The sequence below is a fragment of the Cydia pomonella genome, chromosome 17 (assembly GCF_033807575.1).
Source record: "Cydia pomonella isolate Wapato2018A chromosome 17, ilCydPomo1, whole genome shotgun sequence".
Classification (NCBI taxonomy): Eukaryota; Metazoa; Arthropoda; class Insecta; order Lepidoptera; family Tortricidae; genus Cydia; species Cydia pomonella.
Genome location: NC_084719.1, coordinates 20,665,512 through 20,691,564, shown reverse-complemented (window position 1 = coordinate 20,691,564; position 26,053 = coordinate 20,665,512). Strand labels below are relative to the sequence as shown.

The 26,053-nt window shown below is 38.7% G+C and overlaps 2 protein-coding genes across 3 annotated transcripts; one reads left to right on the top strand and one right to left on the bottom strand.

Annotated features, from left to right (window-relative positions):
- Positions 1 to 1,402: 1,402 nt before the first annotated feature.
- LOC133526801 (histone H4 transcription factor-like) lies at positions 1,403 to 16,869 on the bottom strand. Of its 2 annotated transcripts, XM_061863587.1 has the most exons (9): positions 16,237 to 16,869; positions 14,987 to 15,131; positions 12,295 to 12,536; positions 9,939 to 10,062; positions 8,066 to 8,145; positions 6,647 to 6,864; positions 3,363 to 3,552; positions 3,054 to 3,094; positions 1,403 to 1,817 (listed from the first exon to the last, which is right to left on the bottom strand). In XM_061863587.1, the coding sequence occupies exons 1-9, from the start codon at positions 16,486 to 16,488 to the stop codon at positions 1,490 to 1,492; spliced, it is 1,620 nt and encodes a 539-aa protein (XP_061719571.1). In that variant the 5' UTR covers positions 16,489 to 16,869; the 3' UTR covers positions 1,403 to 1,489. The 2 variants fall into 2 exon arrangements, with proteins under 2 accessions (XP_061719571.1, XP_061719570.1); XM_061863586.1 differs by lacking the exon at positions 3,054 to 3,094 and having other exon boundaries at positions 3,322 to 3,552; positions 16,237 to 16,867.
- A 576-nt stretch (positions 16,870 to 17,445) lies between these two features.
- On the top strand, positions 17,446 to 19,647 carry LOC133526803 (ribose-phosphate pyrophosphokinase 2). Its single transcript, XM_061863589.1, has one exon. It carries the CDS (start codon positions 17,490 to 17,492, stop codon positions 18,516 to 18,518), a length of 1,029 nt encoding a protein of 342 aa, XP_061719573.1. The 5' UTR covers positions 17,446 to 17,489; the 3' UTR covers positions 18,519 to 19,647.
- Positions 19,648 to 26,053: the final 6,406 nt, after the last annotated feature.

Sequence of the window (26,053 nt, the reverse complement as noted above, 5' to 3'; positions counted from 1 at the left end):
AGGTGCTACGGTAGCACAAGGACATGACATGAACTTAGACGTTATTGACGGGGTGAAGTGCGCTGTCGGTGATTTTTTTTTTATCAAAGTAAAAAAAATTGTTCGCTATGTATTGTGGCGCCATCTATTTAAAGTTTTTTGGTGGACACTTTTCATACACAAAAATAATAATAATAATAATTCAGCCTATATACGTCCCACTGCTGGGCACAGGCCTCCTCTCATGCACGAGAGGGCTCGGGCTATAGTCCCCACGCTAGCCCAATGCGGATTGGGGACTTCACATACACCTTTGAATTTCCTTTCGATGATTTCCTTCGCCGAAAAGCTAGACACACACAAAAAAAATGTACCAATTAATATTAATCTATAAATTTTACAAGAACATACTTATTATGTATAAATACATACAAAATGTAAAAAAAAAAAAAATATTTTTTTTGACGGAATTGAGTTAAATTTGTATAAAACCATTTCCTGCTTATGAATACGTGGTTAATTTTTTTCCGTTTCCTCGAATATTACGAGATAAACAGTAATATATGATTATTGTGTATACACCGTGTTTTTATTGAATTGCGTTAACTCCAGGGTTTCGGTAAGTACGTTTAAGGAAACTAAATGGCATAGTTATAGTATTCATCTGTATGTATCCATTATGTATATTGTTAATGGCATAGTTAATTTTCAATAAAAAACATTTTTTTGTTTACAATTTTTATATTTATAAAAAGTAACTAAATGTTGCATATAGCGTTGTTGTAACACGGGCATTACATTTAACTCAACCAAACAATTGAAAACTGTGATATATCAATGTCATTTCTAACATCGATCGTCCGAGATAGTACGTACGTTTAGTAGCAAATGTATGTACTCGCACTAAACACTAATCAATAAGTAAACAGGCCCTAAGGCAAGTGTACACGCTCGTAAGGGCCTTATAATATAAAACTGTATGATTGATTATCTCCGAAATGGAGTTAATTAGAATATCGGTGTCTTTGAGAAAGTTACTTAATTTATTAAGCTCAGGAATGCACCCTCGAAATTAACGCAAATCAAAAAAAAAAACACGGTGTATATTCCGCAAACAATAAAGTAGGTTATCATTAGTACCTCGTTTTATATCTACGAAATGTAATCTACGCGCCAAAGATGGCGTACCACCGCGAGTATTTAAAGTGACGTTTCAAAATAATCTAAATAAGCTTTAAATAAGTGTTTTTTCGCAGTGGATTGTTATTATATTGCTTTTCTCGTTTCTTGATATTATTAGAATATATTTTCATAACACACAAAGGCATTTTTAATTTTATTTTAAATTTTCGTTACGTGACATCTCGCCAGTAGTCGGAGACGTACTAAACGCAATGAAGTGCCGGCACTTCATTGAGGTGCGGAAACATTTTACGATCAAACACTTAATAGACAAGCTTGATCGTCGGGGCCTCGCATTGATCTCAATCGATTTCACAGCATCAGATTATCATATTTTAATATCACTCAACAACACATCAGACTTAATAACCTCAGAGCAAATAATATTACCCTCCTCATCGACATCGCACATTGTAATTTCGACCGTATTCTCATCGCTTTTAACTTCATTTTTCATATCATCATTCTTAAGTGTAATTTCGTAGCAAGTTGGTGTTGTTAGTGTAGGTTGAGCCTTTTGTTCTAGATTGAATTCGAAGGTGTTCGAGAGGGAGTCTTTGGGGCCGCTGTAGCCGTCCACGATCTGTCTGGAGACCTCGAGGATCTCGTAGCGGGTCGTTGTTAGGCGGTACATGCCGTCTTCGCTTATTTGGTATCTGTAAAGGAAACATACAGTTTTAGAAAAGCTAGGTAGGGCATATTTCAATAGTAGTAAATATAAATAAATATTATAGGACATCATTACACAAATTGACTAAGTCCCACAGTAAGCTCAATAAGGCTTGTGCTGTGGGTACTTAGACAACGATATATATAATATATAAATATTTATAAATACTTAAATACATAGAAAACACCCATGACTCAGGAACAAATATCCATGCTCATCACACGAATACATGCCCTTACCAGGATTTGAACCCGGGACCATCAGCTTCGTAGGCAGGGTCACTAGCCACTAGGCCAGACCGGTCGTCATAAAGTAGTAGTAAAGCTCGATATTTAAAAAAACACGAAAACATATCATTTTCATTTATTTTCAGTTGTGTATCGTTACCTTGCATTCCACAGCAGTATAATGTTAGTATAAAATAGCTAGGGCCATATTCCGGTACCTTGGGTCATTGATCCAAAGTAACGGCAACATCGACCGTGACGTGAAAAATAGAATAAATGCGGGATGGATGAAATGGCGACAGGTCTCTCGAACAACTTGCGATCCACGAATGCCCCTTAAACTTAAGGGGAAAATCTACAGGACGATCGTGAGACCTGTTGTAATGTATGGATCAGAATGCTGGGCGACGAAAGTGACGGATGAAAGAAGAGTGCACGCAGCGGAAATGAGAATGTTGAGATGGATGTGTGGAGTGACGAGAAAGGATCGAATTAAGAATGAGTATATAAGGGGAAGTTTGAAAGTAGCACCGGTAGCAGAGAAGATAAGGAGTGGTAGGTTAGCGTGGTATGGGCATTTAATGAGGAGGGATGAATGCCATATAGGAAAAAGAATGTTAGGAATGAATGTTGATGGACGGAGAGCGGATGGTAGACCCAAAAAACGATGGATGGATTGTGTGAAAGAGGATATGAGAAAGAAAGGAGTGAGTGCTGAGGTGACGAAAGATAGAGGAGAATGGAAGAGAAGAACATGTTGTGCCGACCCCACATAACGTGGGATAAGGGCAGGAGGAAGAAGAAGAGCTAGGGCCATATTAAAATCAATATTGCCGAGGGATTAGTAAAATTTTAAACATAATTATACTTTCAGAGTAATTGAAATAAAAGGGGAAAACACTCGCGACATATCATTCGTCGCAAGTTTCACGCAATATTTTCCCTTCCTCTCGCACATGCGGTAAAAGCTATTTTCCTCTCACTCAGACACTTACCTGAACCTGCTATGTCCGAACGGCCACTGCACACCATGCACCTTCACAAGATGAGTCGTCAATCTACTCCCTCTTGAGAATACTTTGCCGTCCTTATCGCACATATGACCCGCGGTAATTCCCTCTCACTCACCTTAACCTGCTATGTCCGAACGGGAATTGCGCGCCTTCATCAGATGCATCATCAACATTACGGACCACTATCCAATATCTTCCCTTCCTCTCGCACACGCGGTAAACGCTATTTTCCTCTCACTCAGACACTTACCTGAACCTACTGTGTCCGAACGGCCACTGCACACCATGCACCTTCACAAGATGAACCGTTAATCGACTCCCTCTTGAGAACACCTTGCCGTTCTTCTCGCACATATGGCACGCGTATTTCTTTCTCTTCTTCTTTCCTCGTTCCTCGTCGGAAATGTCGCTGTCTTCTTTCTTGCGTTTCTTCTTCGTGTGTGTTTCTATGTGTTTGCGGAGATCGGATTTTGTTATTGCCCTGGAATAAATTTAATAATGAAATGTTAGATGTTGTTTTTTAACTATTTATGAATTATCATAATTATTTACACGCTACACAGAGTTGGATCTAACAGAGTTGCCCCACATTACTAAGCGGTACTCAAAAACAGATATAAGGAGCCGAAGAAAGCGGTTAGTGCAAGTTCTTTGGAGAATGGATATAGTTAATTAAAGATTTAATCATAATATATGGGTTAAATAATAATATAGTCTGTCAAGCAAAGTATGTCAGTAGCAATGTACAGCAAAGTGAAGTAGAGCAACACTAAAAAAGCAGTATTGCGCTAAGAAAAGCAGCAATGTATATCGAACCAATAAGTGTAATTTTCATAACCTCAAATTTTACAAATATTTACGATCAACGAGCGTGATTGTATATTGTAGGCAACTTGACTTTGCTTAAGTTCATGCACAAGCTTATTTAATATATTGGTATTTAATGGTGACAGCAGAAATTTCTCTTGAAATAGCAACGATTCAGAATGTAAACAAACATGATGGCTGTCATTCACTATCCATATTCCACAGATAAAACACAGATGACACGCGATTTCGGAATTATTCGAAAACAGTGTTGCTAACCCGCGATTTTTCAAATTTGCCGCCTTTTGCTACTGACAAGATTTACTTGACGAAGTATAATATATTAATTCATTTATGAGGGACATTGAACTTACTTTTTACCTGAATATGACATTGGATATTGAATTTAGTTAATTTTAAAATTGTATAGTACTTAATCATTTATTTTTATTCTTTTATATTTGACATGTTTCCTGTAAATTAGTTAATATTTTAATTTTAATTTTTACGTTTCAAAGCTATGATGAACCATGTTGCTTGAAATAAATGCAATACAATACAATTATAGAAGGCATGTTAAGTCTACGAAAAATCCGAGACATTTGTTCGGTGGTGATGTGCATGTAGACATCAGTGTGTGTGAATGACTTGTGTGTGCCGTAGGGTTTCTGCTCGAGAATTCTCGAGGCGAGAAATCTCGAGAAATTTGTCCTCTGTCGAGACGGGAAAAGAACTCAATGCCTCGAGAGTTCTCGAGAAATTAATCACTTGCGATAAGTAATATAAAAACATGCTAGTAACGCGTGATGTGGCTAGCTTTATTTGTCCGTCCGTTTGTCTGTCAAGACCCTTTATCTCGGGAACGCGTGGAGGTATTGAGTTAAAATTAAAACGATGTACTTGGATCTACAGTTCCTTGAAGCTCTAAAAAAAATCAAACTACTAAGTTAAAAAAAAGATACGGACGTTTATACTACGAAAACATATATTTTGAGACTCTCAAGGGAATCAAAATTTATAGGGTACGAGCAGCTTACGTACTTGTGTGCGCAGTGCGGGCAGGCGTGCTGCCGGAGTAGATACTGCGTGGCGTACGAGCAGGTTACGTACTTGTGTGCGCAGTGCGGGCAGGTTACGTACTTGTGTGCGCAGTGCGGGCAGGTTACGTACTTGTGTGCGCAGTGCGGGCAGGTTACGTACTTGTGTGCGCAGTGCGGGCAGGTTACGTACTTGTGTGCGCAGTGCGGGCAGGTTACAATTTATTTTTTTCAATTTCAATTTATTCAAGTAACCACAAAATGTAAGAATACAGGGCTAGCCTAAGACATTACATTTCTTATAACTAAGGTCATTATAATTATATATGTTAAAAAATACTAATAAAAATAAGGTACACGTCATGTCATAAAATACATTTAAACATTTAAATAATTAAATCAGGTCAGTGACTCGCATATTTTTAAACAATCTTTCTCAATAACCGTCCAGCCGTCCGCAAACAAATCGCAGGAGTGTTGCACAGCAGCGAGCTTATTGAGCGTGTGCAACGCTCGACAAACGGGCGAGTTGCGCCGCGAGACCGTGCGGGCGGGAGGGACCGCGAAGAGGCGCAGGCGGTCAGCACGACACCGCGCACGCCCGTCTGGGACAAATAGTCGACATGCCTCGCCAACTAACTCAGGACAGTCCAGACGACCGCGCAGGATACGAAGCACTGTTACCAGCTGGTCGAACAGTCTGCGCGTCGCTAGTGCATTGTATCCTAGCGCACCCTGCAAGTAAGCCGTCGGATACATGAACGGATAGTACCCGCACATTTTCTTGAAGAGAGTACGCAGAAAACATTTTTGAACCTTCTCAAGCATAAGCATGTAGGTCGTCTCGTATGGGCTCCATACGCACGAGCTTGCTTCCAGTTTGGATCGTACCAGAGCAGAGTATAAAACTTTGAAGACACCAACATGCTTAAAGTCCTTGCAGTTACGTGTAACAAACCCCAAGCGTTTAAACCCTTCTGCAACCAGAGAGCGTATATGGTCATGAAATGTAAGACCAGGATCAAAGAGCACCCCCAGGTCCTTCATAGAATGAGTGCGGGATATAGACTTGCAATCGATGAGGTAGTTCGAGAGTATGCCCAGCCTAGCCCGGGTGAAACTCATGACATGGCACTTGGCCACATTAAGGGAAAGGCGGTTTTTAACGCTCCATCGATATATCGCATCCAGGTTATGCTGCATGTTCTGGCAATCTGACGGGGTTTTGATATCTACCATGACTTTTATGTCATCGGCATATAATAGAAGTTTACCGGAAACCAGACAGGTCGAAAGATCATTCACCATGATAGTGAAGAGAAAGGGCCCTAGCAAGGATCCCTGACTAACACCAGATCTTGTTGGGTACAGATCGGAGTCAAAGCAACCGAGCCGAACGAATTGTTTACGATCCTTCAGGTAGCTGGCAAACAATTGAAGGAGTGATGGGTCAAAGCCTACTGCGGACAGTTTTTCTAAAAGGATACGTACTTGTGTGCGCAGTGCGGGCAGGTTACGTACTTGTGTGCGCAGTGCGGGCAGGTTACGTACTTGTGTGCGCAGTGCGGGCAGGTTACGTACTTGTGTGCGCAGTGCGGGCAGGTTACGTACTTGTGTGCGCAGTGCGGGCAGGTTACGTACTTGTGTGCGCAGTGCGGGCAGGTTACGTACTTGTGTGCGCAGTGCGGGCAGGTTACGTACTTGTGTGCGCAGTGCGGGCAGGTTACGTACTTGTGTGCGCAGTGCGGGCAGGCGTGCGCGCGGCAGTGGCCGGGCAGGTGGCGGTAGCGCACGTGCTGCGCGAGCGTGGCCAGCGTCGGCGCCGACATGTCGCACAGCGTGCAGGCGTGCTGCGACACGTGCTGCCGGGCGTGCTGCCGGAGCAGGTACTCCGAGGCGTACGAGAAGCTGCACACGTTGCACGTGTACTCGCTTGAGGGGTGGACGTTCTGAAGCAATCAATATAGAAATATGTTTTTTTGTCTCCACAAAATGAGTTAATTGCGGTGCAAATGTACCTTTATAAAAAAAAATTGTTAACCAATTCTCGAGTTTGTTACACTGAGAATTGTTTAAGAGTACCTCTACTATTATATTTATGTTAATCTGTATATTAGACCCCGTCTTCTGCTTTTCTTCTTCGAGCAGGGGCTAGGGTTTCTGGTTTCTCGACCTTTTTTATTTCTCGAGGCATGGGAATGCTCGACCAGAATTTCTCGACTTTCAAAAAACACCATGTTATTTTTTTTTTGCTTTATTAAAAGTCAGAATCATAGGAGTCGTAGGTGAGATCAATAATCAAACATATGGTATTTTTTTAGTTACCATAAATTGCACTTATTAGTCAAAAAAAAAATTTTTTTTTTCAATACTCAATACATTTATATGTGCAATAAATGTATTGAGTATTTGAAAAAAAAAATCAACATCAAACAAAAAAACTATAGGTGTAGGCGTGCGCGCCTGCGATGTGACATGCTATAGTGTATGAAATATAAACAAACCACAATAAGGTATTTTATTAGGCAAGAATATTCAAGTCAATCAATTTCACTCGATGTGACAAACTTACAGAAGTTTTACTACGTAATGTAATACAATGTAATGTAATGTAATGTATGTAATACTTACACAACACAACAATGAGGCTGCTGAAATTAAGCTATTTTGTTAATAGGAATATATCGGGAAATCGGAATGTTTTTTTTTTTAATGTAATAGGCCACAAACGAGCAGACGAGCCGCCTGATGGGAAGCAGTCATCGCCGCTCATGGACATAAGCAACATCGGAGGAGCCACTTATGCGTTGCCAACCTTTGAGAACCCTAAATACCTGCTTCTTGAAGAACCCCATGCCATAGCGCAAGGGAAACACCTCAGAAGGTAGCTCATTCCACAACTTGCACGTTCTGGGCAAAAACGAGCGAGATGCCCGCTTGTTCTTGGTTTGCCACGTGTCGAGAAAGTGAGGATGAACTTTGTTTCTTGAGGTGCACCAAAGAAACAAAGTTCATCCTCACTTTGATTTGATTTATCAATAGTCATTTGGTTTTATAAGATGGACCTATAATACGTGTTTTTAGCATTAGATTTGGGGCGCACGTGTAATACAGAAGGTGAATGACACGATATCTGTAGCGATAACCGACCTGCCTCGTGCGATGATCCACGATCTTTCTGTTGGTCGCGAAGTGCCGCCCGCAGTGGTAGCAGGCCAGCAGGCGCTCGCCTGTGTAACGATATTGTTTCATTTATATACATTTTATATTATACCTAAATAAGGCCTACTAATAAGGCCTACTTTACTTTAAATCGCATTTTTACTACAATTAAAAGATAAATCGCGTACCAAGGTAGCATAAGGGCCTCCGCTAACTGACGCGGATTATCCGGTACGGACGCCCCGGCTAATAAGAAATTGTATGAACAGCGCTAACTGGCGCGGGCACGTGCGACGGATTTGGCGGGAGCAGGGCGGCTACCGGGAAAATCGAAATTCGTCAATTGCGGGCATTTTTCTCTGTCACTCTAATTACGTGTTAGTGAGAGTAAAAGAGAAAGATCCCCGCAATTTGCGAATTTCATTTTTCGCGGTAGGCCCCCGGGACCCGCGAGCGTGCGCACGTGGCGGGCGTCCGCGTCAGCTAGCGGAGGCCCTAATAAGGCCTGGTAGTTGTTAATAACATTGGAAGAACGAATAAGTAAAGTTTTTTTATTAACAGATAAATTTTGCGAGTTTCCTTTAAAACTTTAACGTCTGTCAGTAATACTGTCAGTAGAAACGCCTAAACCATGTCACATAGTGGCAGCGTCGCACCCAAAAAACCGTTTTTAGGGTTCCGTACCCAAAAGGTAAAACGGGACCCTATTACTAAGACTCCGCTGTCCATCCGTCCGTCCGTCTGTCCGTCCGTCCGTCTGTCACCAGGCTGTATCTCATGAACCGTGATAGCTAGCCAGTTGAAATTCTCACAGATGATGTATTTCTGTTGCCACTATAACAACAAATACTAAAAAGTACGGAACCCTCGGCGGGCGAGTCCGACTCGCACTTGTCCGGTTCTTTCACTGAGTTATTACAGAAACAACTACTATTCTAAATGTTGAATTACACAAAAAAAAACTATTATAAAAATTCAAAAAACAAATACTAAAATTCTTCAGAGATATAAAAGGTTTGGCGACTTCAATTCTTATATAAATCATTAATATTGTTATACAAAGAAAATAGAGCGAGGAAGTACGTAAGGTAAATTTTTAAATTATAGAAACGTTTCTGTCATTTTAAAATGTGTAATATTCATTAGAAGTATTAGAACAAATTAAATTATTTTTAGAAAATATTTTAATTTGTTTTTTATTTCAAGTAGAAACACTACTATATAAATGCCTACTATACTATATAGGTGCCTCTCGCGATAGCAGAGGACGCCGGTTCGATTCCAGCCTGGGGCACTGGAGGCCTTGGTCACTTTTTAGGGTTCCGTAGCCAAATGGCAGAAAACGGAACCCTTATAGATTCGTCATGTCCGTCTGTCTGTCCGATTATGTCACAGCCACTTTTTGTTAATACGTCATAAATGGTACGGAACCCTTCATGAGCGAGTCCGACTCGCACTTGGCCGCTTTTTTCTTAGTATATGACATTTATTTCAGTTTATTTCAGTGTAATATTCAGTTTTAGCGGTAAGAGCGTGCGAGTTGCAATCCGGAGGTCGCGGGTTCAAACCCCGGCTCGTACCAATGAGTTTTTCGGAACTTATGTACGAAATATCATTCGATATTTACCAGTCGCTTTTCGGTGAAGGAAAACATCGTGAGGAAACCGGACTGATCCCAACAAGGCCTAGTTTACCCTCCGGGTTGGAAGGTCAGATGGCAGTCGCTTTCGTAAAAACTAGTGCCTACGCCAAATCTTGGGATTAGTTGTCAAGCGGACCCCAGGCTCCCATGAGCCGTGGCAAAATGCCGGGACAACGCGAGGAAGAAGAAGATTCAGTTTAAATCAGTGTGAGGCTTCACCTGTATGGGAGCGGACGTGCGTGGCGAGCAGCGCGGCGCGCGGGAAGCCGGCGCCGCAGCCCGCCCACGAGCACGTGCGGCGGGCCGCGTAGTGCGCGTGCAGCGACACGTGGTCGAGGAACGCCTGACGGAGTTTGGGTCGGATCAATTATAGGACTTTTTTTTTTAATAAATAGTACCTGGGCGACCGAGCTTTGCTCGGTTATAACTATTTATTGTAATATGGTGGTGTATAGGTGATAATCTTAACTACATTTTTTTACTAAATTAAACTTGTCTAAAACAATAAAAATTAAAAATATATATATAAACTTGAACATATAAAAAAAAACAAAAGTTAGTCACCGGGCGAGATTCGAACCCGTATCACTCGTGTCTAGCCGTCCGCGTCTTAACCCGCTGGACCAGACGGACAGTGGCCGGCAACACGAAATTAGCAACCATATTCTGCGTCGAAAGAAAAACGCATGAAAACTCGAAAAATACGCGTTTTCCCAAACATAAGACTAATCTAGATCGATTGTATACCCCCAGAAACCCCCATATACCAAATTTCAGCGAAATCGTTAGAGCCTATATATATATATACAAGAATTGCTCGTTTAAAGGTATAAGATTATAGGACATTATTACACAAATTGACTAAGCCCCACAGTAAGCTCAATAAGGCTTGTGTTGTAGGTACCTAGACAACGATATATATAATATATTATAATAATAAATACTTAAATACATATAAACACCCATGACTCAGAAACAAATATCCGTGTTCATCACACAAATATATGCTCTTACCAGGATTTGAACCCGGGACCATCAGCTTCATAGGCGGTCGTCAATGTGGGGTAGACCGGCCTATCAATGTTTATGTTGGATACTCAGCTCAGACATAGTCAAAAACATGACTACCGGTCTGGCCTAGTAGGTAGTGGCCCTGCCTATGAAGCCTGTGGTCCCGGGTTCAAATCCTGGTAAGGGCATTTATTCGTGTGATGAACATAGATATTTGTTACTGAGTCATGGGTGTTTTCTATGTATTTAAGTATTTATAAATATTTACAGTACATATGGTGCTACTTTACCGCACTAGTGCGAAAATTAGCATATTACGTTACTATGTCGAACATTTAAAGGGCCGAAAATAAAAACGTTGTACGACACATGTGCGAATAGGTAATTCGCAACTCGTGTCGATTTAAAACACTCCCTTCGGTCGTGTTTTAATTTATCGCCACTCGTTTCGAATTTCCTATTTTTCGCACTTGTATCGTAATGTACTATTATATATTATATTATATATATCTAAGTACCCTCAACACAAGCCTACTAGAGCGTAAGCACAAATTGACTAAGTCCTACAGTAATGTGGGACTTAGTCAATTTGTGTAATAATGTACTATAATATTTATGAAAAAAAAAAACTGCCGATACGCTAATAGGTTAATTTTATTATGTTAACTTAATTATATGTAGACTAGCATCAATAGACTAGAACTCAACTATTGTGTGCCCTTACAGGGTGTCATGAACTGAATATATGAAATGTAAACCCTTATTATGTACATGAGAATGCAATATTGAATAAATGACTGATAGAAGGTCTTCAGCACTTTAAACCTTATATGTGAAATACCTTTAAACGAGCAATTCTTGTATATATATATTTCTGTGATCTCGGAAACGGCTCTAACGATTTCGCTGAAATTTGGTATACGGGGGTTTTTGGGGGTATACAATCTATCTAGATTAGTCTTATGTTTGGGAAAACGCGTGTTTTCGAGTTTTCATGCGTTTTTGTTTCGACCTAGAATATGGTCGCTAATTTCGTGTTGCCGGCCACTGTCCGTCTGGTCCAGCGGGTTATAACGCGGACTGCTAAACGAGTGTTACGGGTTCGAATCTCGCCCGGTGACTAACTTTTGTTTTTTTTTTTTTATATGTTCAAGTTTATTTTTTAATTTTTATAGTTATAACCGAGCAAAGCTCGGTCGCCCAGGTACTGTGAAATTAAAAAGTAAAAGATGTGGTAACCGAGTGGATCTGATGACAGACTTTTAATCCCGAGGTCCGGGTTAAAATTAGCGATGCCCTGAATAGTGGTTTTGGCAGCATAACGATCATTTGGTCCTTTTCTCGACCGTAACGCGTAATATTCGGCATAACATGCGAACATTTTGAGTCATTCGGGACCGATCGATTGGTCTAGGCAGGAACTATCGACCGAAGTTCCATTCTACCATCGATCAATGCTATCGATTGAGTAACGAGCGATTGGTGTGATAACGCCTTAAGAGGAGGGCTGTTACCAACAGTGAGACGTATATGGGCTGAATTATTATGTTATCATAAACCTCACCTGCATAGCCTTAAACTTGTCCCCACACCCGACCCACAGACAGCAAAAATCCTCCTTCAACAACGGCAGCTTATTTCTCAAGCTGGAATCCTTCTTGCAGCAAGTCAGCTTCAGCGTGGCTTGGGCGTTGAAGCCGATGCCGAGCAGGCGGGCGTGGTAGGCGTGGTAGTTCATGTGGCGACACAGCTCGTCGAAGTCGGAGTTGCTGTGCTTGCAGGAGTCCCATAGGCAGGTGTAGATTACTGAAATAGTAAGGGTTATTGAAACCCCGTTTTCATAACAGTTTTAAATTATTCACGGTAGTTTCACTAGACTTAAATTGACCCATCCAAACAATAATAAAAACAAAAAACAATGTAAAAAGTAATCACGGTTTATATCCCGGTCAATTTAACTCCCGTTTTCATAAATAATAATGTGTTAACTATTTAATTTTTATCGAATAAATTTGTTGCAAAACAATTTGTGACCAATGAAGTATATAAGTCAATTTTGGTAAGTGGTAGGTCCAGGGTAGGTCTGACTTATTTAGGTTTCTTAGGTCTTTCTTCTTCCTAACTTATATTATTTACAAATCACTGAAATTCTCAATTTATGTAGGGTAATTAAAAACATATTTCAAATTATAATGTGGTAGCGGTGCGGTTTCTTAACGTGAATGCGGCAGCAGAGTAAAGATAGAATTAGACATCTTGCGTGAAAATTGAATTAAATAAAACAACACTGAGACACAATTAGAAGAACTAGAGTTAAATACCGATTTGCAAAATTGACCCAATTGGGTACAGTCAAGTGTAAAATATGGATGTACACATCTTACTCAAAAATATGTCCCATAGCATCTTAGTCCAGTGTAATAAGAGCGTAGTATATACCATATTTATGAGACAGCTATTTCGATACATATTTTTGCACTTGACTGTACTTGACACATGTTGAATTTATAACAAAATTTAGCTAAATAATAGAAAATGAGCCATCCATTATAAAAAAAAGTAGAATTAAAAAAACATTGAGATTATAAAAAAATACAAGGCTCCAAAGTCACAAAAAAAATATTTTTTTAACTTTCAAACAGAGAAAAGAGAATGGTACCATTCGATTCCTTACATTTTAATGAAAAATAAATTGTATGATATACGTAAACGCAATATTCAAGGGCCAAAATAGCAATTTTCTTGATCTTCCATACATTTAGGACAGACTAATGTAATGTGACGTCACATTACAATATCATTTTGTTAGAGGCGTTTCAATCGTCGAGTGCGAGCGTCAGACTTTAACTCTCATTTCTGACCTTAGTGTTGCTTAAATGCCATGAGTCCTATCCTCAGGAAAATCAAGATCGATTGACATTATTTACAAAAAAAAACCGTCAAATAGCCAATACTAAGTAGCATGTTAGTAGAAAATGGAGATGTTTGATGTCAATCAAAGATAAAAAGTACATGCTTAAGTGCATGCATGTTGGAGTATCGAGACAAACCATTGTGGTTTAACGATACTTTTTGATCAAATATTCTGTAATTGTGATTTATCTGTAATAAATAAAAAATAATAATAATAATAAAATAAACATACACCTTGATAATTGCGGAAAATTCCGTTTGATAAATGATGTACTTTAGTAATTTAGGATCAAAAATTATTTTAATGATTATGAATTAGTTTCCTCAATCTATAAAATGAGGTATTAACTGTATATAGGAATATAGTTTTGTAATTAGTACAGACTAACAGTCCACTGTAACATTGAACTAACAACCACTTTGTATGTGTACTAAGATGCTACTATTGGACCTGTTTTGCACCTAACTGTATTTTGTTCCCTTAAGCTGAGCGTAAGGTGTTAAGAAAGATTCTGGGACACGTTAAAAGTGACGATAGCAGTTGGAGGATTCGGAAAAATGCCGAAATTGAATAACTCATAGCCGAGTCAAATATAATTGGTGAGACCAAAGCACATCTTGGACCCGGGTATGTCCTTAAACTACGTCCACAAGAGAGGTATGGGCATTGTGAATGTCATCTCGCTCTGTGTGGTAGGGCACAGCACAGCGGATGTCATTCCAGATCTAGAGCAGAGCCCAACTGGGGAAGTACCTCCACCTTACAGAAAATCGCAGCCAAATAACACTAGACCCTACTCATAGTGTTGTGTTCCTGCCGGTGAGTAAGGTTGCCAGAGCTCAACGAGGGTGGGAGGGGGTTAGGGTCGGCAACGTGCTTGTAACTCCTCTGGAGTTGCAGGCGTACATAGGCTACGGATACTGCTTACCATCAGGCAGGCCGTATGCTTGTTTGCCACCGACGTAGTATAAAAAAAAAAAAACATCATCTCTGCTGGCTTGGCTACCTCGAAATGATGGGAGAAGAATGCAAAGAGAGTATATTTGGGTAGGAGACCTTTGCCGACAGGCACACTGAACTAAGAGACTTCATATGATAATTCAAGACTATCAAAAAGAACAATCATGTTCAGAACAAAGGGCTATATAATAATATTTGGGTTGACCAACTGGATTCCGTCATCCTAAGTTCTCTGTGGGCGTCATTCAAAGCTAGCATGAATTCGCGCAGGACCAAGTAAAATGGCGTACTCTTGTGTCGGAGGCCAAGACTCATTTTGGGTCATCACGCCAACCAAGTAAGTAAATAAGCTAATTGTATATTCACCCTTAAAATAACATACTTTTACCATCCTCCTCAGTAACTTGCAAGTCTGAGATGTGGTTGCGGCAATGGTCTTGGAAGTCCCGGTAGTCTTCAGTCACATAGTTGCAAGACAACCATCCACATTCCATGCGCACATCTTTGGTTCTCAGTTTTTGTAATTTCTGAAAGAATATGAGAAAATTAAAGCTTTAAACGTACTTAGTACTTATAAAGTCCACAATAGTGTGGGGTTAATTCAACACTGTGCTAGTATGCTTATCTTCAAGTGGCATATGTTGTTTTTCAGTGGACTTTTATTTCGATTAATCAAATTTGAAATTTAAATGACATAATCAGCTAGGAGTCGGGCATACTACTCCAAGGCATAAGACTTTATCAGAGTACGCCCACCATATGAGTGACACCATTTGTAGTCAAATATGAATCAATGGTCTTAGAAAATAGAATTGAATTAATGATTAGAATTTCATTGGAGGTCATGTGCACCAGTACTGGACCACTATACTGGTTGTTATACAATATTATATAACATCATATGATAGGGACAACTTGATAGTATTGGTAGTGGTTTTTATATGTTATATAACATTTTATAACAGCTAGTGTGTGACCACCATAAATACCATCATGTTGTAATCAGGACAATGAACAAAAAGGTTTTGGCATTTTTACTCTGAAAAATAGAGTAAGGTCCAGTCCAGTTTTAACCTTCTTTTGTCCTGTCTGAATGTAGATAAAAACTTAGCCTTTGTATGAAGAAAAGAAATCAGCCTGAGATAAATGATGATAAAGTAATCTAGACTGTCCTAACCTCCTGAGACGCACACGCAATTTTTTGTTGAATTTGGAACCTTTTGTTAAAAAATTAAAGTTCAGAATAGATTGTCAAAAATAACACAAAAGTTTGTACTGGGAATTCTTGGTTAATATACTAAATTAAAAAAAAACCCTAGGTACTACTGGTTTAATCCTAATGATTTCCCAAAAAGGAGACACACACATTGGGGCAGGCAGTGGCGGGGCAAGACCAAAATTTTATGTGGGCAAGGTACTCTTAGCGAGGCCCTCTGGTGGCACAAGAAATAATGAACATTTTTATGTTGTGTCCGAGATCTATGTACTTATTTGAGGCGCGAGGCCCCTCGGACCGCGAGGCCGTAGGCGGTGGCCCACGTCGCCCACGCCTAACGCCGCCTCTGGGGGCAGGTATAAAAGTAGAGACAAAATTTGTAGATATATTTTGAAATCTGAAGAATATGGTCATACCACAGCCTTTGGTTCCACTGAAGATTCCCCTACGCCGTTTGGCACAGTCGCCTCATCCTCAGCGGCGGACAGCAGAAACTTCTTCCTATCGGCATTGTTCTGAATAATAAACTGAATATCATTCTTATTTTGTTGTGACTTTTTCGCGCCTCCACTATTTTGCTTCTCGAGCCAGTCCTTGCAGAAATTGTACCGCACGTCTGTGATAGAGTCGTCTGTAGCTTTACTGGCTTGATCGCTCTGCCCGCTCATTTTTGTACTGTTAAAATAAGATACTTCATAAAAAATGAAGCTTAAAGAACGTGTTTAGCTTTATTCATTTATTTTCCAGTATTCGGAACTGGGAATACTAGTATGTACTCCATCTGTGATGGGAAATACTGAAATTATCTAAGAAGAACGCAATAAATACAATCTTTTAGATTTTCTCAAGTAAACATGGAACGTAGTAAATAAAATAACTATGCTATGCTACTGTCATATTGACAGTTGCACTGTCACTGTCAACTGTCACTTACAAGCGCCTAAATACCATAGATGGTAGGATCAACTAGATGTGCTATACGCATGTGCCCGTAAGGGACAGAACATACGCAATGCCCCAATTTAAAAACACGTTTTACCATTCCAGACAAAATACCAAAAACCACCTACGTCATTAGGTCGGGTTATTTGTTGCCGACCATAAGCCATACAAAATTTACGGTGGGGGATAAAAAAAAATAAACTGTGACAATGACAAACCATCACAGCGCTTTCGCGTGAACCCGCACATTTCTTTATTAGCATTAGCACGTATATTCTGCGACGGTGGTTTTATGCGCTAAAGAAAGATATGCTCCGTGTGCAAAGCTCTGTCATTAAATCAATGTTATAACCGATAGGCAAGAAACCATTGGTTACAAGAGAATTTTAGACAATAGCTGCATCATGGAAACATATCAATATATAAATAAAGTGCACAAAAAATAAATAATACAAAAAATTACGTAACTTAAAACACTATTTATTAAAAAATTACTAACTTCCGGAAAAACTTCTGGTCACACTACTTTTTGTCTGTCAAGTTAGTAAAAAAACTTGTGAAGAAACGAGCTTGGCTAGCGCGGGTGCGTGCGGTGCGGTGTATTTACGGGACGAAGTGGCAAGTCCCCACGTTGCCACAAACTTCTCTTATCGTTAATTAGTCGGTCATATATAGTTATTACGCATATCGCGGGTGACGGTCGACGGGTCATTTCTGTCCCGAGCTGATGCCATCAACTGCATCGCCAGAACAATTAGTTAACAAGTTAGACAACCTTGTTTTGCCATTAACCACAAGAATGCCGAACATCAAAGTGTTCAGCGGGAGCTCCCACCCGGATTTGGCGCAGAAGATCGTCGATCGACTAGGAATCGACCTGGGAAAAGTGGTAACCAAAAAATTTAGCAACATGGAAACATGTGTGGAGATCGGAGAGTCAGTGCGAGGTGAAGATGTTTATATCGTGCAGAGTGGCAGCGGAGAGATCAATGACAATCTAATGGAACTCTTAATTATGATCAATGCATGCAAAATAGCTTCGGCGTCGCGCGTAACTGCAGTTATCCCGTGCTTCCCGTACGCGCGGCAGGACAAGAAAGACAAAAGCCGAGCGCCGATCACGGCCAAGCTCGTCGCCAACATCCTGTCCGTGTCCGGCGCCGACCATATCATTACCATGGATCTTCACGCATCTCAAATTCAGGGATTCTTCGACATACCCGTAGATAACCTCTTCGCTGAGCCTGCTGTGTTGAAGTGGATAAAAGAAAACATTCCTGACTGGAAGACCAGTATTGTGGTGTCACCTGATGCCGGTGGTGCCAAGAGGGTCACTTCGATTGCTGATCGCCTGAATGTAGAGTTCGCTTTGATCCATAAAGAGAGGAAGAAGGCTAATGAAGTGGCTTCCATGGTGCTTGTTGGTGATGTTAAGGACCGTACAGCCATCCTGGTCGATGACATGGCTGACACTTGTGGAACTGTCTGCCATGCTGCTGAGAAGCTGATAGAAGCAGGTGCAATCAAAGTTTATGCCATACTTACACATGGTATCTTCTCAGGCCCTGCTATATCAAGGATCAACAATGCCTGTTTAGAAGCCGTGGTTGTCACAAACACCATCCCCCAGGACCGGCATATGCAGGACTGTCCCAAGATCCAGTGCATTGATGTATCCATGATGCTGGCTGAGGCAGTTCGGCGTACGCACAATGGGGAATCAGTGTCATACCTATTCTCAAATGTTCCATATTAGGTTAATTTGCTTTTGTTTTAGTTTTAAGGACCTCCGATATGATTTGAAATAATATATGTAATGCTTTACATACATATTGTTTATCTCGTGATAGTTAACCCTTTGATAGCCTCAGTTGGCACATGTTCATGTTTTGGATACGGCTGATGTAAGATTTGTTTTCAAAGTAAATGTTTCTCTAATATGGAGATGTGCAGTTGTCTTGCTAACTGTGGAGATCAAAGGTCAATGTTTGAGGTCATTTAATGTTTAGCTGTAATCTGACTAAGTTTAAATAGGTCCTTCCAGTTTTGTTACTGTGGTATACTGCTTATTGTGAACTAGCTCAGTGATTTGTTTATATTCTTTTAAAATGTGTTTTTATTAAACTTGTTATGCATTTAAAAACGTTCTGCAAAGTAGAACTTTGTGATTTTTGCTTAAACTTAAATATCAAACATGGTAATATTTTTTTATTATACTTTAAACACCATCTATTTGGCTTAGTCATCATAGGTTTCAGCTTTCCGCACATGAGAGGCCTAAACCTGCATTTACATTCATAAAAGTATTCAACATAACATAATTCATTGTTTTTATATTGGGTAGTTAATGTTTAAAGACAATTTAGTTAATAATAGTGTAGTTTTAACACATTTTGATAAGCTGTTTCATATAATTTTTCAGTCTTTTATCATTTGGTATCTTATATTTTGTCTAAAAAGTTGTTAATATATTTCAAAGTCAAAATGGATTCATATGAATTGGCCTTAAAATTGTGATTTAGTTTCCTTCATAGGGATTTTTAAAATTGGATGTATATTCTTGTTATTTGTTAGAGTTCCGAAGCATAAAGTGGCATAACTAATTTTATCGGCTTTGAAATGGCAATAAATGTGTAGTGGGTATTAAATTGTGATGACAGATTTTCTAAATTTATAGGATATGAATGTATATTTGAACTATATAACATCAAATCGCTAAGTAATTTTAAGATATTATAAAATAAAAATACTTTATCAAAGTCTGTGTTTTATTGTCATGGAGATAGAAGATTTATCAAACAATGTTTAAGTATTGATGTAACAAAATTATAACTTTCGAATATGGTATCATAACCAGTATAAATAAATACGTAACTAGCATTGGACATCATAATTTTTTTTTATTCATTCGAACTAGGTATTAGAACTTCTAGACCAGCGGTTGAACAAAAATGGGTTTCGATAATATTAAAGTTTTTTCTTTTTTGATATGTCATTGGGAGTATGTTAAATAATACTTTGGTAAAAAGTTAGAAATTTTAAGGTTGAGCTTTCGGTTATATTTAAAGATTTTAATTTTTGCTAATAACTAAGTAAATATAGAATTAAAGTTACAGAAAACTTTAGCATATCGAATAACACTTCAATTTATGTACAATTTTCAGTTTTTAGAAATCTGGAACAGCTGCTTTCTGGTAAACGTAAAAACACGAGTTATTTTGTAAATATAGAATTAGAGTTGCTGATATTGCAAAATTACGATATTATCGATCAACTTAGTATTCTAGTAAAAAGTTAGACATGTAGACAATGTGCTTGTCTAGATATTGATTTCAGGTTAAGCAGTATAGCTAATATTGAATTAAAGTTTGTAGAGTTAATAATAATCGATCATCAACAATGATCTCAGTTACTAAACAAAAATTTAGAAAAATAAAATCACGGCGACACTCATTACTGATATGTATGCATTCCTTGCTTATATAAATACGTTACGTTTCAAACGCGCGGCAAGTTTGCGCACGCCGCGCGCTGTGGCAGGAGGCAGCGAACAACGGTAGTGGGGAGCGGGGTGCCCTTGACTGCGTCTACGGTCCATCAAAAAAAATCCTAAAGCGTGTTTTAAATTAATAGCAATAGAAAATTGTTATTTTGTTGTTACTATAATAGGTATTGCCCGCGGTTTCGTTCACGTAGAATTCGTTATCGCGTTACATGAATATTATTTATTTATTTAAACTTTATTGCACAAACAAAAAAAAACACAAATGGCGGACTTAATGCCAAAAGGCATTCTCTACCAGTCAACCATTGGGTCAAATAGAGACAAAAAAAACACATTCTCATACAGATGACCACCCTTCCTTGTACCATTTTAAAAGCCAGTTGCAGCTTTTCTTTCCCGATTTTTTTCAGATGTTTGGACTTGGTATTTTCCTCGCGATAGTTATTTGTTTTAAGGGGAATGTTGTTGTTAACCGCTAATGCTAATATTGATAACCGATAGTTATATAGAGATACGTTATAAGGTATGTGCACCCTCATGTTATTTATTTCTGATAAGAAATAAATGTAAGACAAAATTCACAGTGATACATTTCAAGTAGGTTGCCTTGTAAGATTGCGTACGGATAGTTTTTTTGTTTGTTATTTCATCGTATGATATATCAAATGAAAGCTTATTTGATAGTTGCCGTATTAAAAAAGTTGGTCCAGTTAATGGTCGCCTAGATTAACCGATTTTTATATAAAATGTAGGCAACCATGGACAGGACCAACTTGTTAAAAAGGCAACCTAGTACAGTTAGTAATATAGTACCTGGGCGACCGAGCTTTGCTCGGTTATAACTATTTATTGTAATATGGTGGTGATAATGTATATAAACTTAAAAAGTAAAATGTGAACTGACAATTATTATTATTTACAATCGATTTTAACCTTACAGCACTTGTCACAGAGTAACGCCATCTATTGTCGATTTCTCTTATTACATAGGTCATTTTTTTTTTACTAAATTAAACTTGTGTAAAACAATAAAAATTAAAAAATTATATATAAACTTGAACATATAAAAAAAACAAAAGTTAGTCACCGGGCGAGATTCGAACCCGTAACACTCGTTTAGCAGTCCGCGTCTTAACCCGCTGGACCAGACGGACAGTGGCCGGCAACACGAAATTAGTGACCATATTCTGCGTCGAAAGAAAAACGCATGAAAACTCGAAAACACGCGTTTTCCCAAACATAAGACTAATCTAGATAGATTGTATACCCCCCAAAACCCCTATATACCAAATTTCAGCGAAATCGTTAGAGCCGTTTCCGAGATCACAGAAATATAATTATATATATATACAAGAATTGCTCGTTTAAAGGTATAAGATAAAATAACTTTTCTTTTGATATATCATGTGACGTTTTCGTTTACACACTAAAAGCACAGTGTAAAAAGTAACAGTGGGCCGACGCCTTTGATGTTTGCGTAAATGCCGACACCGCTCAAGGTCTCCGTACCTACCTAGGGTTATCACAGACTTACACAACTGCCCAAAAGAGGATGGAAATGTTTTTAGTTTTCATGTTGTATGATGTATGTGTACTAATTTTACAAATAACGTCCATTTTGGAAATAAAGATGGCGGACGTCACTTTTTTGAAAAAGTCGTCATGGGTGTTGTTTTCTGGGTTTTTAGGGGTGTGGATTTCAAAAATGGCATCTATTTTGAAAATAAATATGGCGGACGCTACTTTTTGAAATGGGTGTCGATGTGTGTAGCCGTGATATCAACCACCTTTAATTCTAAAATGGTCTCTATTTTTGAAATCTGCACCAACAAGAACCGCCAAAATTGACGTCATTTTTGTAATTGGAACCCCGAGGAACCTCGGAGATGACACCCATATCCATTTTTAAGAAAAATTAATGTCCGCCATCTTGGATTTCAAAATAGACGTCATTTTTGTAATCGGAATCCTGAGGAACCTCGGATATGACACCCATATCGACTTTTAAGAAAAAATAATTTCCGCCATCTTGGATTTCAAAATGAACGTCATTTTCGTAATCGGATCCCCGAGGAACCTCGGAGATGACACCCATATCGATTTTTAAGAAAAATTAATGTCCGCCATCTTGGATTTCAAAATGAACGTCATTTTCGTAATCGGAACCCCGAGGAACCTCGGAGATGACACCCATATCGATTTTTAAGAAAAATTAATGTCCGCCATCTTGGATTTCAAAATAGACGTCATTTTCGTAATCGGAATCCCGAGGAACCTCGGATATGACACCCATATCGACTTAAGAAAAAATAATTTCCGCCATCTTGGATTTAAAAATGAACGTCATTTTCGTAATCGGATCCCCGAGGAACCTCGGAGATGACACCCATATCGATTTTTAAGAAAAAATAATGTTCGTCATCTTGGATTGCAAAATGGACGTCATTTTCGTAATCGGAACCTCGAAGAACCTCGGAGATGACACCCATACCGATTTTTAAGAAAAATGAATGTCCGCCTTCTTGGGTTCCATAATGGATGTCATTTTCGTAATCGGCACCCTGAGGACTTTCAAAAATAATGAAAACATCAAATACTACATGATACATATACAAACAGAAGCAAGAAACAATTTCTTGCTTTTTAAAGTCTTAAACTACTCATAATTTCTTAAAATAAGTTATAAAACATGTCCGCCATTTTGAATTTGAAAATTGATATCATAATTATGATATATTTTTGTTTACACTGAGACAAATAATTAGCACATGTCGTATGAAATATTTTAATTGTGTGTTTTTTTTTTATTTATTTTTATACTACGTCGGTGGCAAACAAGCATACGGCCTGCCTGATGGTAAGCAGTATCCGTAGCCTATGTACGCCTGCAACTCCAGAGGAGTTACATGCGCGTTGCCGACCCTAACACCCTCCCACCCTCGTTGAGCTCTGGCAACCTTACTCACCGGCAGGAACACAACACTATGAGTAGGGTCTAGTGTTATTTGGCTGCGATTTTCTGTAAGGTGGAGGTACTTCCCCAGTTGGGTTCTGCTCTAGATCTGGAATGACATCCGCTGTGCTGTGCCCTACCACACAGAGCCAGATGACATTTACAATGCCCATACCTCTCTTATAATGCCTGTGCTAAAAATGTGATTGCGAACTACCTGCAATAACTATACAGTACCTGGGCGACCGAGCTTTGCTCGGTTATAACTAACTATTTATTGTAATATGGTGGTGTATAGGTGATAATCTTAACTACATTCTTTTACTAAATTAAACATGTCTAAAACAATAAAAATTAAAAAATTATATATAAAATTGAACATATAAAAAAAAACAAAAGTTAGTCACCACGCGAGATTCGAGCCCGTAACACACGTTTAGCAGTCCGCGTCTTAACCCGCTGGACCAGACGGACAGTGGCCGGCAACCCGAAATTAGCGATCATATTCTGCGTCGAAAGAAAAACGCATGAAAACTCGAAAACACGCGTTTTCCCAAACATAAGACTAATCTAGATCGATTGTTTACCCCCAAAAAACCCCCATATACCAAATTTCAGCAAAATCGTTAGAGCCGTTTCCGAGATCCCGGAAATATATATATACAAGAATTGCTCGTTTAAAGGTATAAGATAATTAGGCATTAAAACACTCGTGTGATCTTTTTAAGAAACTCACTTCATTCGTTTCCTAAGCCCACACTCGTGTATTTTAATGCATTTTATTATGTAGCAGTAACATAAACTACTAATATATGTTGAAAGTAAGTACAGGCGGCTAACACAATGGTAACAAAAGACAAAAGTTTTGAAAATGTAATTTTCATCATCGTCACTTGGCTGTACATTTGAGGGCCTATCGCGAACCACGTTCGACGTGTTACCTCTCTGTCGCACTTGTAAATTCGTACGTAAGTATGACAGGGAGGCAACACGTCGAACGTGGTTCGCGGTAAGCCCTCTGATGCCACCTCCATTAGTCTTTTGTACGCCGGTATAGCCTTCGACTCAATGTATAATCTACACTTTTTATGGAAACCTAGTTCCTCCTTCCCGTAGAAATATTTAACTTTCCCATCACCAAGAAAGATTATTTGCTCGCAGTTATTAACTGCTCAATTCCTCGTTTTTTCTCTGTTACTAAGTCAGTACATTACAGTACACATATCAAACATTTTTCACTCATTTTGAAGTCATAATAACTTTTATTCTATAATTAAATTCATGTAATGTCCGCATCTAATTTATGTGCACGATAAACAAACAAATGAATGATTTGAAAGAAAAGACAAACAGCGCTTGCGAAGCTGAGCGGGGGGCGCGGGCGGGGCGAGGTATCTATCGCTCACTAGGTCGGCTACGATAGGCTCCCGCGCGCCGAGCCGACATGTTGACGGACCAGCGCGGCGTGGTTATGAATTTCGCGCCTTTTTAAGTTGATTTTACTATTACAATGCAAGCTACACACAGATATTTCTACCTTTCCATAAAATGGCTGCATATATTATTTTATAGTAATAGACTTATCTCTACGGACTTTAATTCAATATTAGATCTTACAGGACAAAAAACGCATATTAATTGTAAAGCACATATCCTATTCTTCTAATTTTTTGCCTTGCCTATTAACTTAACAATTTAGATATGATATTGTGGATTTTTCAAACTTTAATTCAATATTGACAAAATAATAAGCTAATTTGAGTTTGACAAAGTAGCACGTTGATTTTTTTTCTAAAAATTTGATAGCATAAAGCCTCATACATATTATAAAAGACGATGCTTAAATTTTGTACTTTAATTCAATATTCAAAATTCATCAATAAAAATACATAAATACCTTATTTATATCTAACGCTCGTTCTAAATTTTCTTCATATATTACAAATATGCTTAAAAATATGTCCCATACCAGATAAACATCACTTTTCTATCTTTAGAATTATCGAAACTTATAGGGCAAAAATCCGGTCCCACTATTGGTCTATTCAATGATATTGAATCAAAAGAAGCTGCAATAATACATAACGTTACTAAGACGGTATCATAGATGAAAATGTATCGTGATAGCAATATTGATACAGTTGATGACCTACATTTGCGTAGCGAACTCGATGATTAAATATTTTCTTTGTCGCCAGTCTTGTTAGAGTTGTTTCGAAGGGGCGAGCACCTTACTAGCTAGCTTGCCAAGAAGCTCCTCATCCCCGCTTTCCACATAGCAACCGTAAGTGACATTCGAAATTTCATTCATTCTTACGGTATTCCGGCGCAATAAAGTCCAATTTTATTTACCGTATGATATAAGGGAATGTAAATCATTTAGAATGTTTAAATGTAAATTGAAAACGTTTCTATTAAACAAAATTAAATTACCACCACAATAAGCTATAAGATGTACCGTACTTACGTATTAATTAACTAGGCAATAAGCTAACCCATCTGTATTTAAGGGAGTTCCCTCTGCCAACAAACTGTCTTGCAGTTTGGCAGAAGAAAACAAAATTGTAAAATCAGGGTTTTTTTTACCAGAATAAATGATTATTTATTTTATTTTTTATTTAACTTTCCAACAGTTGTACACAAGTTTTCATTGGCGACGGCAAAAACCTAAGAAAGCTCCCTAAAAGCAGCACGCGAAGGCCTACCGCGAAAATCGAAATTTCGTTAAGCAATCACCGTAGCCCATGGACGCCTGTAACACCAGAGATATTACATACGCGTTGACAACCCTTTTTAAAAACCTGTACACTCCTTTTTTGATGAACCCCATAGT

What these genes read in the sequence shown, in the direction of transcription:
- LOC133526801 (XM_061863587.1), bottom strand. Translation starts at nt 16,488, where the DNA reads ATGAGCGGGCAGAGCGATCAAGCCAGTAAAGCTACAGACGACTCTATC. An exon ending in ACAAGTTTAAGGCTATGCAG is followed by an intron (nt 10,063 to 12,294) that starts GTGAGGTTTATG and finishes AAACTCCGTCAG; the next exon opens with GCGTTCCTCGACCACGTGTC. An exon ending in TGCCCGCACTGCGCACACAA is followed by an intron (nt 3,553 to 6,646) that starts GTACGTAACCTG and finishes AATTTATTCCAG; the next exon opens with GGCAATAACAAAATCCGATC.
- LOC133526803 (XM_061863589.1), top strand. Translation starts at nt 17,490, where the DNA reads ATGCCATCAACTGCATCGCCAGAACAATTAGTTAACAAGTTAGACAAC.